This window comes from Cajanus cajan, chromosome 5 (assembly GCF_000230855.2).
Source record: "Cajanus cajan strain Asha chromosome 5, NIPB_CcT2T_4, whole genome shotgun sequence".
Lineage (NCBI taxonomy): Eukaryota > Viridiplantae > Streptophyta > Magnoliopsida > Fabales > Fabaceae > Cajanus > Cajanus cajan.
Window position 1 is genome coordinate 63592151 of NC_138521.1, and position 15468 is coordinate 63607618.

The 15468-nt window shown below is 29.7% G+C and overlaps 1 protein-coding gene across 1 annotated transcript; it reads left to right on the forward strand.

The window, feature by feature from the left end:
* The first annotated feature begins 616 nt into the window (after window positions 1-616).
* On the forward strand, window positions 617-2202 carry LOC109807534 (uncharacterized). The gene is made up of 5 exons (XM_020370075.3): window positions 617-857; window positions 942-991; window positions 1100-1178; window positions 1601-1662; window positions 1824-2202. The coding sequence occupies exons 1-5, from the start codon at window positions 797-799 to the stop codon at window positions 1998-2000; spliced, it is 429 nt and encodes a 142-aa protein (XP_020225664.1). The 5' UTR covers window positions 617-796; the 3' UTR covers window positions 2001-2202.
* The last annotated feature ends 13266 nt before the right edge of the window (window positions 2203-15468 follow it).

Sequence of the window (15468 nt, forward strand, 5' to 3'; positions counted from 1 at the left end):
AACTTTTGGTGATGAGAGACGGAGGCTATGCTATCAAGCTTGGAAATCAGCATATATATCATCGATCAGGTAGTCTACTAGAAAAGACAGTATCCAAAAGGCGACGAAATGAACATTGAAAAAACATGGTCTTGTACTCTTGTTGCACAGAAGTGAACGAGACAGAACACAAGTCTGGCATCATGGAAATTTGCAAACATTGTAGAGACGAGAAAAAGAATAGTACAAGCAGGAAAACTTGTATACGACATTATTATAGGGCTCGTGTATTCTTTTACTGTAGCATTCCCCAAAGTAAATGGAGGTTTCACATTTCATCTGCCTATCATAGACTTACTATTTTTTATCTTCATAAGATCTGTACCTTTTGTTGTTTGATGCAGTGAATATTTTAGTGCCTAACCAATAACCATTATTATCTCCTTTGTTGCTTTATATTTTGTAGCATTTAACTTCAAAACCTTTTTAAGACCTAAACTATGGCTTAAATGATTGGTGATTCAAATGATTAGCAATTTCCTTTGATATAGGGTGGCACTTTGAAGGGTGCCAGAAGGCAACCAATAAAAAGGGAAGTAGAAAACTATTAATTAAGTTGAACTTCGATGTGGGCCCCTACACGCCACTATATATATAACAAGCTTCCCTCAATCTATTCTTCATCCCTTCAACCACTCACCATTTACAATTTATTACTCAGTTAAGATCTTCTTCTAGGAAAAAAACTAAAGAAAACTCTACCCTCGTTGTTTAAGGATTCACACTGCTCATTTCTTTCCCGAGATTTTTCTTCAAAATGAAGCCTTCTTTTGTGGTCTCTCTTCTGATTTTGTCACTCCTCCTTGCAAAATCTCAAGGTATATTTAAAGTAATATGTCCAACAGCATTTCAGTCAATTAGGCTTTGTTTTTGGATCTCTAATCTTTCCTTATTTGGTGTAGGGATTCGTTTGGGAAAAGTTTCTTTAGAAGTTCAGCAACAGAAACAACATGTAGGTGATCATTACTTTGTAGTTTTATTCATTCATTTGTTTAACAAACTTCATCCTCCATTCATGCTTTCATGTCTATGGATATAATGTAAGAAGTTCATTTTACAGGAAGGAGAAAGTACTTTGTTGGAAAGAAGTAACAATGAAGCTGAAGAAACTGTTCCCTGCAAAGGCAACGAATGCACAGGTAGCCAGAAGAAAAGAGCCTCTAAAGTATCCAGAAAATCACACAACCAGTTACCAAACATTCATGAAGATTACTATGGACCTAGACGACATAGGCCTAGACACCATTAGTTTTTAAGCTAATTAGTTCATCTTTTCCTTTGTTTCTCCTCATAATAGAAACATGATTCACAATTACACAGTTGACCGAGTATTACTTAGTGCAAGTTGTCCCATAAACTCCTCATGGCTTCAAATTTTGTTGCTATGCATAAAAATGCTAAACTTCATTCTTGTTCATTTTGTTTTATGTTTAATTAAAACATGGCAAAATATATTCAATTACATACAAGCATCATCAAACAAACTTGATGAGTACAAACCCTCTTTTTATATGTATAAATCATAGTATTAAACGTCTTGAATGATCTTATGTTGCTGCAGGAAAGATAAAGAATAGGAAACTCGTTACTACCTCCATTTCTGCAACTCTACCGCTCTCAAAGGTTGGTTGAGAGATAGAAAAAAAAAAAAAAAAAAAATATATATATATATATATATATATATATATATATATATATATATTCTATTGTACGTCTCAACTTAAAAGTAAACTTTGGATTTTTTTTTCCTCTTTTGATATAATATGTATTTATTCTATGGACAGAATGTGAAGAAGGAGGAGTTCAAGGGTGAACCCTCGGTAAATCGCAATGCTAGAAATGTGAACACATTGAGCACTTCAAAGCACAAAGATGTTCCTGAGGAACACTACCATGACCTTGTAGAGATAACTGAGATGGACTATTCTCCAGCAAAGAGAAAGCCTCCAATACACAACTGAGTCTAGGGATGATCAACTAGAAAAACTGACAAAGTTCCGTATATTAGGATCAATAAATTAAATATAGACAGAGAAGTTGGACAGCATTGCAGAAATGCTGCAGTTTTTTTGGCCTAGGAATGATTTGTACATTATTATTCTATCACCTTTATTGATTATAATATATATATTTTGAAACCATATCTTTTAATTTGATGATTAAGTCGTGAGTACATATTATTGGGTTTGCGTTGAATTTTTACTGGCTCGTAATTTTCATAAAGGAAAAGGAAAGTGACATAAGTGTTGTTTAATATACCAAGGTGTATCTCTTTCAAGTTATGGAAGAAAAAACAAACCAGGGACCAATCATTGCAAACGTACCATTTACTAGTTTTGTTCTTTTGTAGCTCAGAAAGGCATATATATATATAGATCTTCATCATGTGTTGCTTACTTAAAAGTCGCCCCATAACTCGGTTCAAACTTCGTGAGTTCATCACATTCAGTCAGTCATCTCATTTAATTAACCAGTGGAAGCATGTTTACAATGATAGTGTGCAAAATATTACATCAAACCTTACATAGACAAAAAAAATAACAATAATTCCACTAACTAATTCTTATATAATCATATTTCCAATAATCTGAAATCACCCTTCAACTTTCCAATGGCTAGATGCAAGTTGAACCTCTAACTTGATTGTACAAACATGTGTGGCAAGACTCGGTTGGTTACTTAACCAATTTTTTTTTAGAGTAATTATATTTTGATAATCTTTCTACTAATTTAAAATACATAATTTAAAACATAAAAAATATTAAATATTTGTATTTAGTAATTAAGATAAATTTTACAAAGATGTTATAAGATAACTTAGAATTATTTAATTTTTTCAGACTAGGAGACTTAAGCCTAGTCTTTGAAATTAATGTTGTGTTTCTTTGTTTTAATAGAAAATGAAAAACACATACAAGTAGATGAAAGGTTTTGTTCTTTGATGGATGGTCTATGTTGTTGGAGCATGGACTGGTTATATAGTAGTTGGTTAATGGTGTGCATTTAGCCTGGTTTGATGGCTGAAGCTTAATGTTGCTCTGATGTGTGTGCATGGATCATGCTAGTCCAGATTTATCTAATTCATGCCTCTATAATTTAGTGAAACTGGTTTGCTGATGAATGTTCGATGGTTGTCATATCTAAAGTGTAATATGAAAATTAAAATTTACATGAATGTAAAAATTATAAAATCAGTATGTACAAATTATTCTAAAAATAGATTTCAAGTGTAATATCTAAAGTGTTTTCTTATGTTGCTTTTAGTTAAATCTAAAATTTCACCTCAATAATTCATGAAATAAAAGTTAATACTAAAAACTAGTGTCGTCTATTAAGGTGAAACGTTAATTTTATTTGTAAAAGAACTAAAAACATGTAATATATTGTAACTAAATTTTGTCTTATTGTTATATATAAAGGTGTCCAATCTAAGGGTTGACTAGGGTTGGTCCACTTCCATTGTAAGGGCTACGTTAGTGAAGTGAGAAGGTATGGACTATGGAGTATTAATTGAAAAACGGTCCTATTGTCTCGCCGCATGCAACCAATTGGGCCCATTATGTTTCGCGCATTGATTGCAATAGTATGAAGGGTCAATCTTACATGTGGGCTCACAACTTAGATTATGGATCATTCATGTATACTTGTGGCCCATTTTTGTTGCATAGATTGCGATAGACCACGTAAAAAATAAGATACATTTAGGTCGATAGCAATTGTTCTTGAGTCTTGACAAGGGGAAAAAACAAAAAAGTTCTGGTGGGATCTTTTGCCTGTTGAGAAGATTATTTCTCCAAAAATGGTTGACACCAAAATTTCGAGACTGTTTGTATGTAATTATTTTTGTTGGATTGCTTGAATGAAGATGCATACACATGACATGAGCCTATGAGCCAACACCATGAACCCACAATTTACTTACACCTTTGTTTGTTCTCTTTGTCTCTGCTTTTACCTCGACAAGTTGGTTTTAAGACTTGGGTTCTGTGGGTGGGTTATTTACTCTTATACATTAATATTGTTTCATGATTATTTTAGGGTTTGGATATTCTGGTTATTATTTTGGTTAATAGTCATTCTTATGTTTGCACCTGAAATTGTTCATGATTATTTTGGTTAATTATTTAATTCGGTGAAGAGCCTAGCCGTAAATTGTGATGCGTTATTATTGTATTGTCCTTACATGGTTTATTTATTTTATTTTATTGAATACAAACATATAACTTTTTTCCATCAGTTTGTAGAGAGTAAAGTGAAACCTCAGGGACTTTATATCTAAACCGAATATCCTTACTTGATATTTGGTTAACATGTTATTGTGGCTTCATTAATATCTTGTGAAGGGAAAGTATTTGAAAGATACTTGTTTAGTTCAGTAGAATTTAAGATGAAAAATAAGAAGAAAAAATGTGTATAACTTAAATATATTTTTAATGGTATGTTTGGATAAATTTATAAATAAATAAAAAAACACTTTTAAGAAAGAAAAATATGAAAAAAAATATTAAATAATTTTTTTTTGTAAACTAAAATTTTTATATATAAATTAATTTGTAAAAAAAATTTATTAACTTCTCCAAAAAATTTATCTTTTAATTCATACATAAGTTAGTTTTAACTGATAAAAAAATTATTTTAATTTTTCTTATCATCTTTTTTTTTCCAAAAAAGTGTTTTTGGATAACTTTATTTATATATGCCCTTAGTTGATAAAAGAATGAGTATATTTTAATATAGATTTATATAAAATATTTTGATTTTTATTCAATAAGAACAAAAAGTAAAAGTATAGACAAGAAAAACGATAGTCTAAAATTAAAATTTATTTATTTTAAGGTGATTAAAATTATATTTAAATCAAATAATAAAATAAAATATATAAACAATAAAATTAGATGTCAATATTTCACAGTGAAAAATAAATTATAAAATTAAAAGTAATCAAATTTTTCCCATTTGTTTATCCTATTATTCTCTTTGTCTGAAACCATGTCCCGTGTTTTTCTTAATTTCCACTTATTCTGTTCATGATGTGTTCAATTTTTTTATTAATACACAAAATTGCAATAATAATAACAAGATTTAGACTTCAAATGTTGTACATATTATTACATGTCACAACCCATTATGTCAGTCATAATACTTCGTGATTTACTCAATTTGCTAGTGACAGAGATTGGGTCGATTTTTATTGTACTACGTCTTGGGATAAATTTTTAGAAAAGTTTGTTTGATGTCATCTTTCTCTATTAATGAACATTATACTTTATTCTGATATGTCTTAGAAAGTTATGCAACAAGATTCATGGGTATGTTTTATTTCCAGAAAAATTACATTCACGTGATTAAGGAGTTTCGTTTTCAGAAGGATGAAGAAGTGACATTTCTATGCAAATAATGGAGTAAATTTTTTTTATTCATCAAAATTATAATGATATATAACACCAAGTTTAGAATTTAAGATTTTATTCTATAATTTCTACTATTATACCGATCTTAATGATTTTACGAGAATTTGCTTTCAAAAACATTTATAAGTTCTATATTTATTTATTTTTATTTAAATTGTTTTGAATTTAAAAAAATATTATTATGAATATTAAAATCTAACCCAAGCAAAATGGAAGAGAGGCAAAGATGAACGTCGAAAAATTAATACTACAACATGAGCTTTATACCCAAATACGTATGAGATATGAAGTATAATAAGCGTTAGATATAATATTAATCATAGCAAAGTATCAAATACGGGTTCGAATAAGAATTACGTGTACTCTTCTAGTAAACTAGTCGTACTTTTGCTTTGTTCAGACTCGATAAACTGAGTGAGGCTCTATTTTTTTAAGTATACCTAGAGCTAGGAATGACATTCTAACCTATAATATTCTTAGGGATCTTATTCATACGAATACAAAATCATACTATGAATTATGAAACAAACGTCCTTAATTACTTTTCTCGTTTATGAAATTGGTGGTTGATTGTTGGTTGTTTAAGAGGGAAAAAGACATGGATAAGAATTAACTACAATATGATAGCATTCTTCCAATTGAAATTTTACTTAAATAATATATTATAAAATTATTGATTATTATGATTAATTGTCTGGATAAATATAATTAATTTTATTACATAAGTGGTTAGCAATTTAATTATTATATACAAATATAGAGATATGATTAATAGCATTATTAGATTATTAAAATATTTATTAATGAATAATTTTTTTATGAGTAGTTAATAATATTATATGATTATTAAAACTATAATCAATTTAGTGATGGAAGATTGAAGTAGTACTCATAAGATTTTAGGTGAGTTTTACTGATAAAAATAAATTTGTGTTCATTTAAGTGGTAAGTAAATTGATTTTTTTTTATTTAAAGTTTTGTGAATAGAAAAAACTTGAATATTGACTTAAGAAATATTTAATGCATTGTAAAAAAAATACGTAGTATTTTCTATTTTTAAAATATTGAATAGGTTTTTATATTTTAAAAAATTTATTAAATATTTAGTGTACCAAATTAAATGTTAAAATATTAAAATTTTACTGCACCATATTAAATGTTTAAAATATTAAATATATTTTTTACCATTCAAATATTAAACATGTCTAAAAAAACATTTTATAAACTTTTAATAATTATGAGTGTTTTAATTAAATAATAAATATTTGTAAAAATTATTTTGTATAATATTCATTAGAGAAATGTGTATTTTTATGATATTTTTTAAAAATAAATATTTGGAAAAAAATATGTATTTTTATTGCATTTGATTATTTTATTTTATATATTATATATTTATTAATTATTAATTATTTTATTTTGTTGTAATTATTTGAATTGGGGAAATATGTTTATTTGATATATTATTTATTTATAAGTTTTAATGTTTGATGGAAAGAAAAATAAAAGTATGATTAAAGTATTTTTATTGAAGAGTTAAGTTTTACAAAAAGGGGTCACGATAGTTATTTTATTTTTACGTTTCTCGTTTTTCATATTACACATACGCTCTAAAAAACAAAAACAAAAATCAGAACTTGTAAAAGAACACCCCAGAGATGTACGTCTTTCATCAGGTGTTAATCAAGGTAATGGAGAAGTGAATAGTCTCATTATAGGCACAAGATATATTGGGTTGTGGGATTGACCCCTAATCCCTTATTTGTTGCTTGTATTGTGTGAGAAATATTTTCCCAATTGATTGTATTGTATATTTTTAGTCTTCCATGTGATCCCTTATTGTTCTATTTGATGTTGTGTAGTAGTATATGTCTTCAATTTCATGATTAAACTTGTAATTGTGAAATTTGGATTGTCTGTAGATTCTCGTAGGAACCCTAAATAATTATTGTATAAGTAGTTAATAAGGATATGTAATTAGACTATGAAATTGATGTTTGATTTAAGTGATTGATAATATAATACAATAGTATTAAGTTTTAATCGTTATTTTTACCAATTGGATTAGATTTTGAGTTTGGGATTTGCTATATGCAATTTTTGCACATCCTACAAGCCTTTCATGAACTGATATCATGTTGGGCGTCAAATGAGCTGCATCGAATGCCATTTGATGTTGTTCCTACAAGTTTTCGCACCAGACATGGCCTTGGTCATGTCAGTCACAAGTATTCCTAAAAGGGTGTTATCTTTTCTACGCTAGGTGTGATACTATTATAGTTTTTGTGATCTTCATATGAATTATAGTATTGGATGCTAGCTTTCAAATGTCGATGGAATCACCTAAAATGAGGTATAAAATTCAAGTTATGATCAAATTAGTGAACGAAGGTTAGGTTGTCAGATTTAGGTTGAAACTTTGAGATTTTTGTATTTTTTTATAAATAATAGATAGCGTAATTAGTTTTAATTAGCACAAAAATTAAAGATAATTATCTCAACTTTTTGATGAAATTAAAATCAACTTAAAAGCATATATATAACTTTAGATAAGGTGTTTGGACCACCTAAATTCTTAAAAGAATAAGTTGCAAAAATGTTGTTTGTGAATGGTGATAATAAATAATTTTACCCTTTAAGTATTTGATCTTACAAATCATTTGAGGCACTTATATCAATGTTTAGGAAAGATAAATCATGGGAGAAAATAATTGTTAATAAATGTAGGTTGATTGTCAATGACTTGAGGTATGATGATAACGATATCTAAAGATTTAGCGTGTGATATTGATAAGGTTGTTAAGCTAGTTAAGCTATTGATGTAAATGTTTAGTGACATTGATTTCTTAATAACTATGATTGAGGTGTTAACATATAATTAAACGATCTCATAATGATTATATCTTGAGATGTATCGAATGATGTTGTGTTTAAATCACAAACGTGTGTAATCATTATACTAATTAATATTGATAACTAGTTGTAATGAGTGAGTATGATATTGATATGATTATGAGTTATGTATGAGTTGTAGTATGTGATCCCTCATGTCATTGATTCCTAATATTTAATTGATATAATTGAATTGTTAATTGCTATATGGAGAACAACTAATGATTATGTGATATGAGATCAATTGATAGTGAAATGATGTGATAATGTAATATGATAAGGCATGTGATATGTTAATTAATGAGATCATGTGAATTGTTATGCATAATGTTTGTTGACATGCATTGTATACATAAAAACATTTTTACGGGTACGATATGAAATACATCGTCAGGGAAAGTCCCCTTATGTGAAAGCTTGGGATTAGTCATTGGGGTAACTTAGTTTGGAACTCACAGTCTTACCCTTTGTGCACATGAGATGTATATTGCGCAGCTTAGTTATCCCAACTAGACTATATGTGTATGTCCTCCAAATGAGAGTATATTTAGAGTGTGACCTAACATGTACTCATAGGCTACTCTATGTGTATTGCTAGCGACAATTCACAAGTGTGATGTGTAATATTTTTACTGGCGTCACATGCATATAATATGTAGTCCATGTTTATTGCATAATGTATTATAATGTTATCTATTATTATTTATTATGCTATGAATGAACCAAGTGTGATGATGACATTTATCTGAGTATGTCATGTCTTGTTGTATGCTTGTTTGTGTTTGACTATCTAACTAGTGAGATTTTTCTCACTCCCCTTGTTTTGTGTTGTCTTTTTTTTGTTGTTGTAGGTAATCTTTAACATGATGTTGAAGATGAGATTTAGTCCTCATAGATGAGTTATGATCTGATAAGAAGTGACATCAAGACTTGATTAAGAATTTTATTTTTGTTGTTATGTTCTAAGACAATAACTCATTTTCATTATAATTTTAATTGAATTTCAATTTATTTTTGTTTAAGTTAAAATGTGATACTTTCTATATTGAATATTAGAGATTTATTTATGATAAAAAAATTATTCAATTTTATTCGTGTATCATGATATGTAAGATAAAGGGTGCCACACGGTAAAAGATGTCTATAATTTGTACTAAAAAAAAACTAAAAATTATCAGTCTTATCTCATAAATAATTAATACTATTTATCAACTTCAACTATAATTAGATGATTATGTTTATTTATTTTATATATTAAACATTAATTATTATCTTGGATGAGAACCTTTTTAGAGATTTCACAAAAACATTTTTAAATATTTTTCCAATTTATAAGTTAATTCAATTATTTATTTATTAATTAAATTTTAATATTTTAAAATAAATTATCAACAATTAAATCAGTTATTATATATTAAATGTTAATGTTTATCTTATACGATGATTTTCAGTGCTAATGGAAACAAATTTTAGGGATTCTTAAAAAAATATAATTTAATTTTTATTTATTATACTTATTTATGAATTAAATTTTAATATTTTTAAAATAAAATATTATAATATAAATTTTTTATATTAAATTTAAATATAATTTATATATTTAAAATATTTATTTATATTAATTTTAAATATAAAATTTGTTTATATATAATTATTATATAATTTATTTATATATAACAAATATTAAATTTGTGAAATTCACGTACTAAATTATTGATTATTTATAAAACAAAGTTAATTATATTTATACACGAAAAGAAGGCAGTGTTGTGTGATGAATGGTTGATTTTTAACGTTGTGCCATGTTATATGATGTGGATCTTGTATTCGAATGTTATGGACTATGGTTGTGGGACACTGGGATTTGCTTACCAACTGAACCGTTCAAGTATACGATGAATCAATGCCTTTTTAAGCTGATATTTGTAAGTGGGTCTCAAGCCTAAACCAATAATTTGTGTGTATTTGCAATTGGATCCGAATGTGAGATTTGAGTTCTTTTTAAGCTAAATTTTTTTATTAAAATAATCCGTACATCTCCACGATAGTCTTTTTTACTAATTACTTATTATTTGTTAAATAAATATTGATTAAATATTTGTTCATTAAATAAGAACAAAACAATAAAATAAAAATATATACGAAGAAAAATAAATAAAATTTTATATTTTATATTAAATACGAATGAAAATCATATTTATAAAGTATTGTAATGTTACATAAAAATATCATTCTATTTCTAGTAAAAAAAATTCATTAAAAATATATAATATCACACAAAATGAAATCATCATACTCCATACAATTAGACAAATCAATTGTAAAAATTTGTCTATAAAATAACTAAAATCATGTTAACATAAATAATATTATATTCTACAATTAATTGTCTTGAAGATATATATATATATATATATATATATATATATATATATATATATATCATACAATAAGAAGAATAAAATAATTATAAATAATAATCATATTCCATATGTATAACACTATTAGTTGTAGATTGTTTTAATAATTTTAAATTATTTTGTGTTGTTAAGTTGAATTATTATTTAGTGTTGAAAGATTTTAGGGTTTGAGAATCTTTTGGAAAATTTCAGTAGTGTTGGAGGTTTCTTTGAATAGGGAGCCTCACCTCGAGAGGTTGAGTATATGAGATTTTTATTCAAAATAAAGCCTCATAAACTCAAGTTCTCAAAATCTTAGAAAAAGGATTCTAAAGAGAAGAATTTTGGTCTATGGGTTTTTCTTTTTTAAAATTTTAAAATCTTTTCCTCTCCTTATTGTGTTGTCTTGTTGATGAATACAGGTGCTTAAAGACTTGAATCCAACTGCTCAGTTAGTTTTGGTGTGGTATTGCAGAGTTTCAAGTTTTATTTTTCCTCGGTTAGCTTCGAATCTAAGGTAAAGGAAGTTGAACTTAATGATTTTGACTGAGTAGTTGCGTTGTGTAGTGATACCTGGGTTGTACTTTGCTTGAATCCCCATGAGATTCACGATTATGTTGATAAAATTGGAGTGGGTTGTGGTGAGAGTTGGGGTTTTGGGTTCATGATGAAGAAGGTGATGATTTGTGGTTGCATGTGTGTTTCTAAGTGCACATTTTTGTTGGTTGTGATGTGTATAACTGTTATATGATGTTGCATGTATACAATCTTTGTTGGATTTTAGGTTTTGGGTTGAAATTAGGTTTTGCACATGCAAAATTCTAACATCACGTTGGGTATGCCTTCATGAAGTTAGGTGTCGTTCCAACATAAGGCTATTTGTCTTGATCGCGTATGACGCATGATTAGTGGCATTGAACGTGATGAGAAAAACTCATCTCGAATTGAAAATGGCGTCAAACATAGTTTGAATGACACCAAACGTGAGACCATTGAGAGGTCTCTGACTTTGGGACGTTGGGCCCAAGGTTGAGTGACATCTAGCATGGCCAAGCCAAAGCTTTTTGTTTGGATGACGTTAGGCACCAATATAGTAACGTTAGGCACCAATATAGTAACGTTAGGCATGAGTCAGACAAAGTCTCTTTACTTGAGATAAGGTCGGGCGTGGCACTTTGCCACGCTAGGTGCAAGGTCTCAAGGGCCTCTACCTTAACCACGTTGGGTGCAGGTTGTGTAGCATTAAGTGTGTTACGACCCGTTTAGCCATCACACAACAGAACAACACCACACAGAAGTAGAGTATGCATATAAAGGAGTATATATATATATATATATATATATATATATATATATATATATATATATATATATATATATATATATATATATATATGTCTAGCCTGAGGCTCAACAAGTCAGTATCTAAAACTAACAAAATTGCTACACTGAGTAGCCCACACCAAAAGTCAGCTCCTGCTCCAACCTATCCTTGCTCTGCTCCCATACACAGTATGATCATTGCAGTCCAACCCACATGGAAACATGCAAGGGTAAGCTAGTGAAAAGGAATCAACATATAGTTATATTTATAAGCAGCTTTCAACTTAACAGCAACATCATCATTCTCAACAGATTTAACATACAACACATAACAACATACAACTCAATCACAGCTACACAACACACTGCACATATACAACTCATATCAACATCAAATCAACACAACAACAACTTATGCGTCGTCACACATTTCAACTTGGAGATCTCCTATAACATGGGTGAGCAGTTTAAGTGGCTAGGTCCTACCGAACCGATAACAAAGAACCTTTTTTGGCTTACTAGGTAAACAACAAATTTGGATGTCAATCCACAGCACGATAACGATTTCTTAGACTTTGCCACTTAAACAAGGAAGTATAGTACTATGTTAGGATAGAACAACTGGGTTTTAGGCCTACCACGACATTAGCTAGCTTAACTAAACCACCTATGGAATTAGCCTACCGACTATCCTCCAAATACTACAACCATCCGATACTTAGTTAGGAACTAAGTTCCCGACTTCGTACTTTATTCGATTGGCCGCCTGTAATCGATATAGCTCGACCTGGCCCTATACCGTGGTCGCTTTGTACACGGGTGCCTCGACCTTGCCCACACACGGGACCAACTAAGTACTAGAGGAGAGCAACACAATGACCACTCCAAGGGACAACTTTCCAATGAGGGTTTTCAACAAATTGGGCTCTCTAAGCACCACAGCTTCTCAATTCTCACAATGGGATGAGCAAATTCAAAAACATCTCCTCCAGTCCTAGTGATCAACAGCTCATCATCACAGCTTAATCAGCTTACAACACAACTCAACTCAACATCTTTAACAACATAATCAACATACAACACAACTCAACTTAACATCTTTAACAACATAATTAACATACAGCACAACTCAACTTAACATCTTTAACAACATAATCAACATACACCATAACTCAACTTAACATCTTCTCATCATATACAAAATTCAACATTTTCTGAGTCATAGAGTAAAACACTTCCACGCCCGACACAATTAAACTCGCGTCTAGCCTGAACCCAACCCGAGAGCTCTAAAGTTCTTACACGCCTGACGTATCATCATTACGCCTGGCGCAATAGGAGGTAGAGACTTCCAGGAGTCTCCCAAGCCCGGCGTACCAAACTCATGCTCGGTGCAAATAAGGTAGAGACCTCACTAAGGTCTCACGCCTGACGCGCTCATTTTGCGCTCGATGCCACCCTAGGCAATGACCCCCACGGAGTCTCGATGCCCGATGAGATCGAATCACGTCCGACGCTATGTCAGTAACTCAAATTTTTGAGCCACTATCTGATATCATGCCCAGCGTGGTTCTCTCCATGCCCGACGTGATTCATCCAGAGACTTCCATTCCTAACCTCGCTCGGCGCAACCAACCTAGTGCCCGCATGCTTGCACAATGGAGTTCCTTGATGAACACACGCCCAGCGCAATTTCAAATAGCAACCCTCACAACTTCGAAAATTTCAAACAAAAACCTACAAATCAACCAGCTCAAACACATGCAATCCATGAAATGAATTACATTTACATCATACAACTAAAAAACAAGCTCTATTTCAACATGCAACCATCAAACGCATCACAATCCGCATGCAATCTAACTTCCCTTACGTTGAAAAGAAAAATCCAAGCTCCGGGGAAGAGAAGGGAAAGAAGAAGAACAAGAGGTTCGCGCTTCCGACTAGCTCCTCATGTCTCTACTCCACACCTTCAACCACAACAATCACCACCAGGAAGTTTAAGAATTTGAAACCAAGGAAAGGAAGTGAGGAGAAAATGACAGTGTTGAGGGGAAGGCGGAAAAAAAGAAGCGGGTCTTACAAAGTATGCATGAGGCAGAGAGTTCCCTTTTCTCAAAGAATGTCAATGAATGCAAAACTATAGAAAAAGAAATCAAAGAAAGGGAACGACAAAATATGGGTAATAAGAGAGGGTGATCAAGTAAAATTATTAAAGAAAACTGGAGTATATTTAGTAATGAAGAATTGTAAATAATAGAAGTAAAAAAGTTGTTATACATTATAGGAGCGAGTGATAGGCTTTTTTAGGTCAATCTATTCACATAAAGTTTTGAGAGAGAAAGTGACATTTATATCAACACTTTAATTTGAAACATGTAATATACTAAGATGAAGTAACTAAGGACACTCAATGTTTGAGGGAAATAATAAAAACATTAACTATTAATTTAGAATTCAAGAATCAAGATGCATAAAACATTAACTTCGACAACAAAGTGACTCGGAGCAAGTGTAACATTTAAGTTACAAAGTCATGATCTAATTTAGAAAATACCAAATTACTTGAATTTAGACCTATTGTCAAGGGTAACCTATTACAAGAGATGGTCCAACATGATTAATCCAAGACACATGTCAGTAATTTAATGCAATTTAATCACTCTAAACATGAGACAATACATGTATGTCAACACAATGATACATTATGTTAATATGAACTACTACCTTAAGAAGTAAGTGAATAACTTTCCAAATTATGAAATTTATGACGAACAAACAACCAACCAATTAAATAATATGAATATCAACTATTATCTTTCCTCTATTTATTCCAAAAGCAAATAAACCACAATTAAAATGATGAAAAATAGTTAATATTTTATTCTTATTCTTATTCTTATTCTTATTCTTCTTATTATTATTAGTCTTATTCTTATTATTATTATTATTATTATTATTATTATCTCTTCAAATTTTTAAAAATGAATTAATCATATTAAAAAGCACTAGTGAAGAATATAGAAGTAAAAAAAATTTAAAATTTATTAATACACCATTTCATGTATTTTCAAAATACTTATAGTATGATTTTCAATAAAAAAAAAATATATTGTTGATTTTTTAACTAGTATTCTTACCATGATCAACGACACTCATACCGCATAGCCTTTTTTCCCATGAAATATTAATGTCGTCATAAAATCTAATAAAACTTATAGATATTAATTTGTTTGTTAAAAATTGACGAGACGAATGACAAAAACAACGGTTGAAGGTGTAAATATGAAATCCGTTAGTACAAAACATAATTTAAAAAAAAAATAGAAAAAAAAATGGCGGCGACCGACTCATTAGTCATATTACCTTAGGACAAGTCGAAGCCAAAAGGGAAGTAATAATCC

Coding starts and splice junctions, on each gene's coding strand:
- LOC109807534 (XM_020370075.3), top strand. CDS start 797: ATGAAGCCTTCTTTTGTGGTCTCTCTTCTGATTTTGTCACTCCTCCTT. Junction 992..1,099: donor TTCAGCAACAGAAACAACAT/GTAGGTGATCAT, acceptor TTCATTTTACAG/GAAGGAGAAAGTACTTTGTT. Junction 1,663..1,823: donor CAACTCTACCGCTCTCAAAG/GTTGGTTGAGAG, acceptor TTCTATGGACAG/AATGTGAAGAAGGAGGAGTT.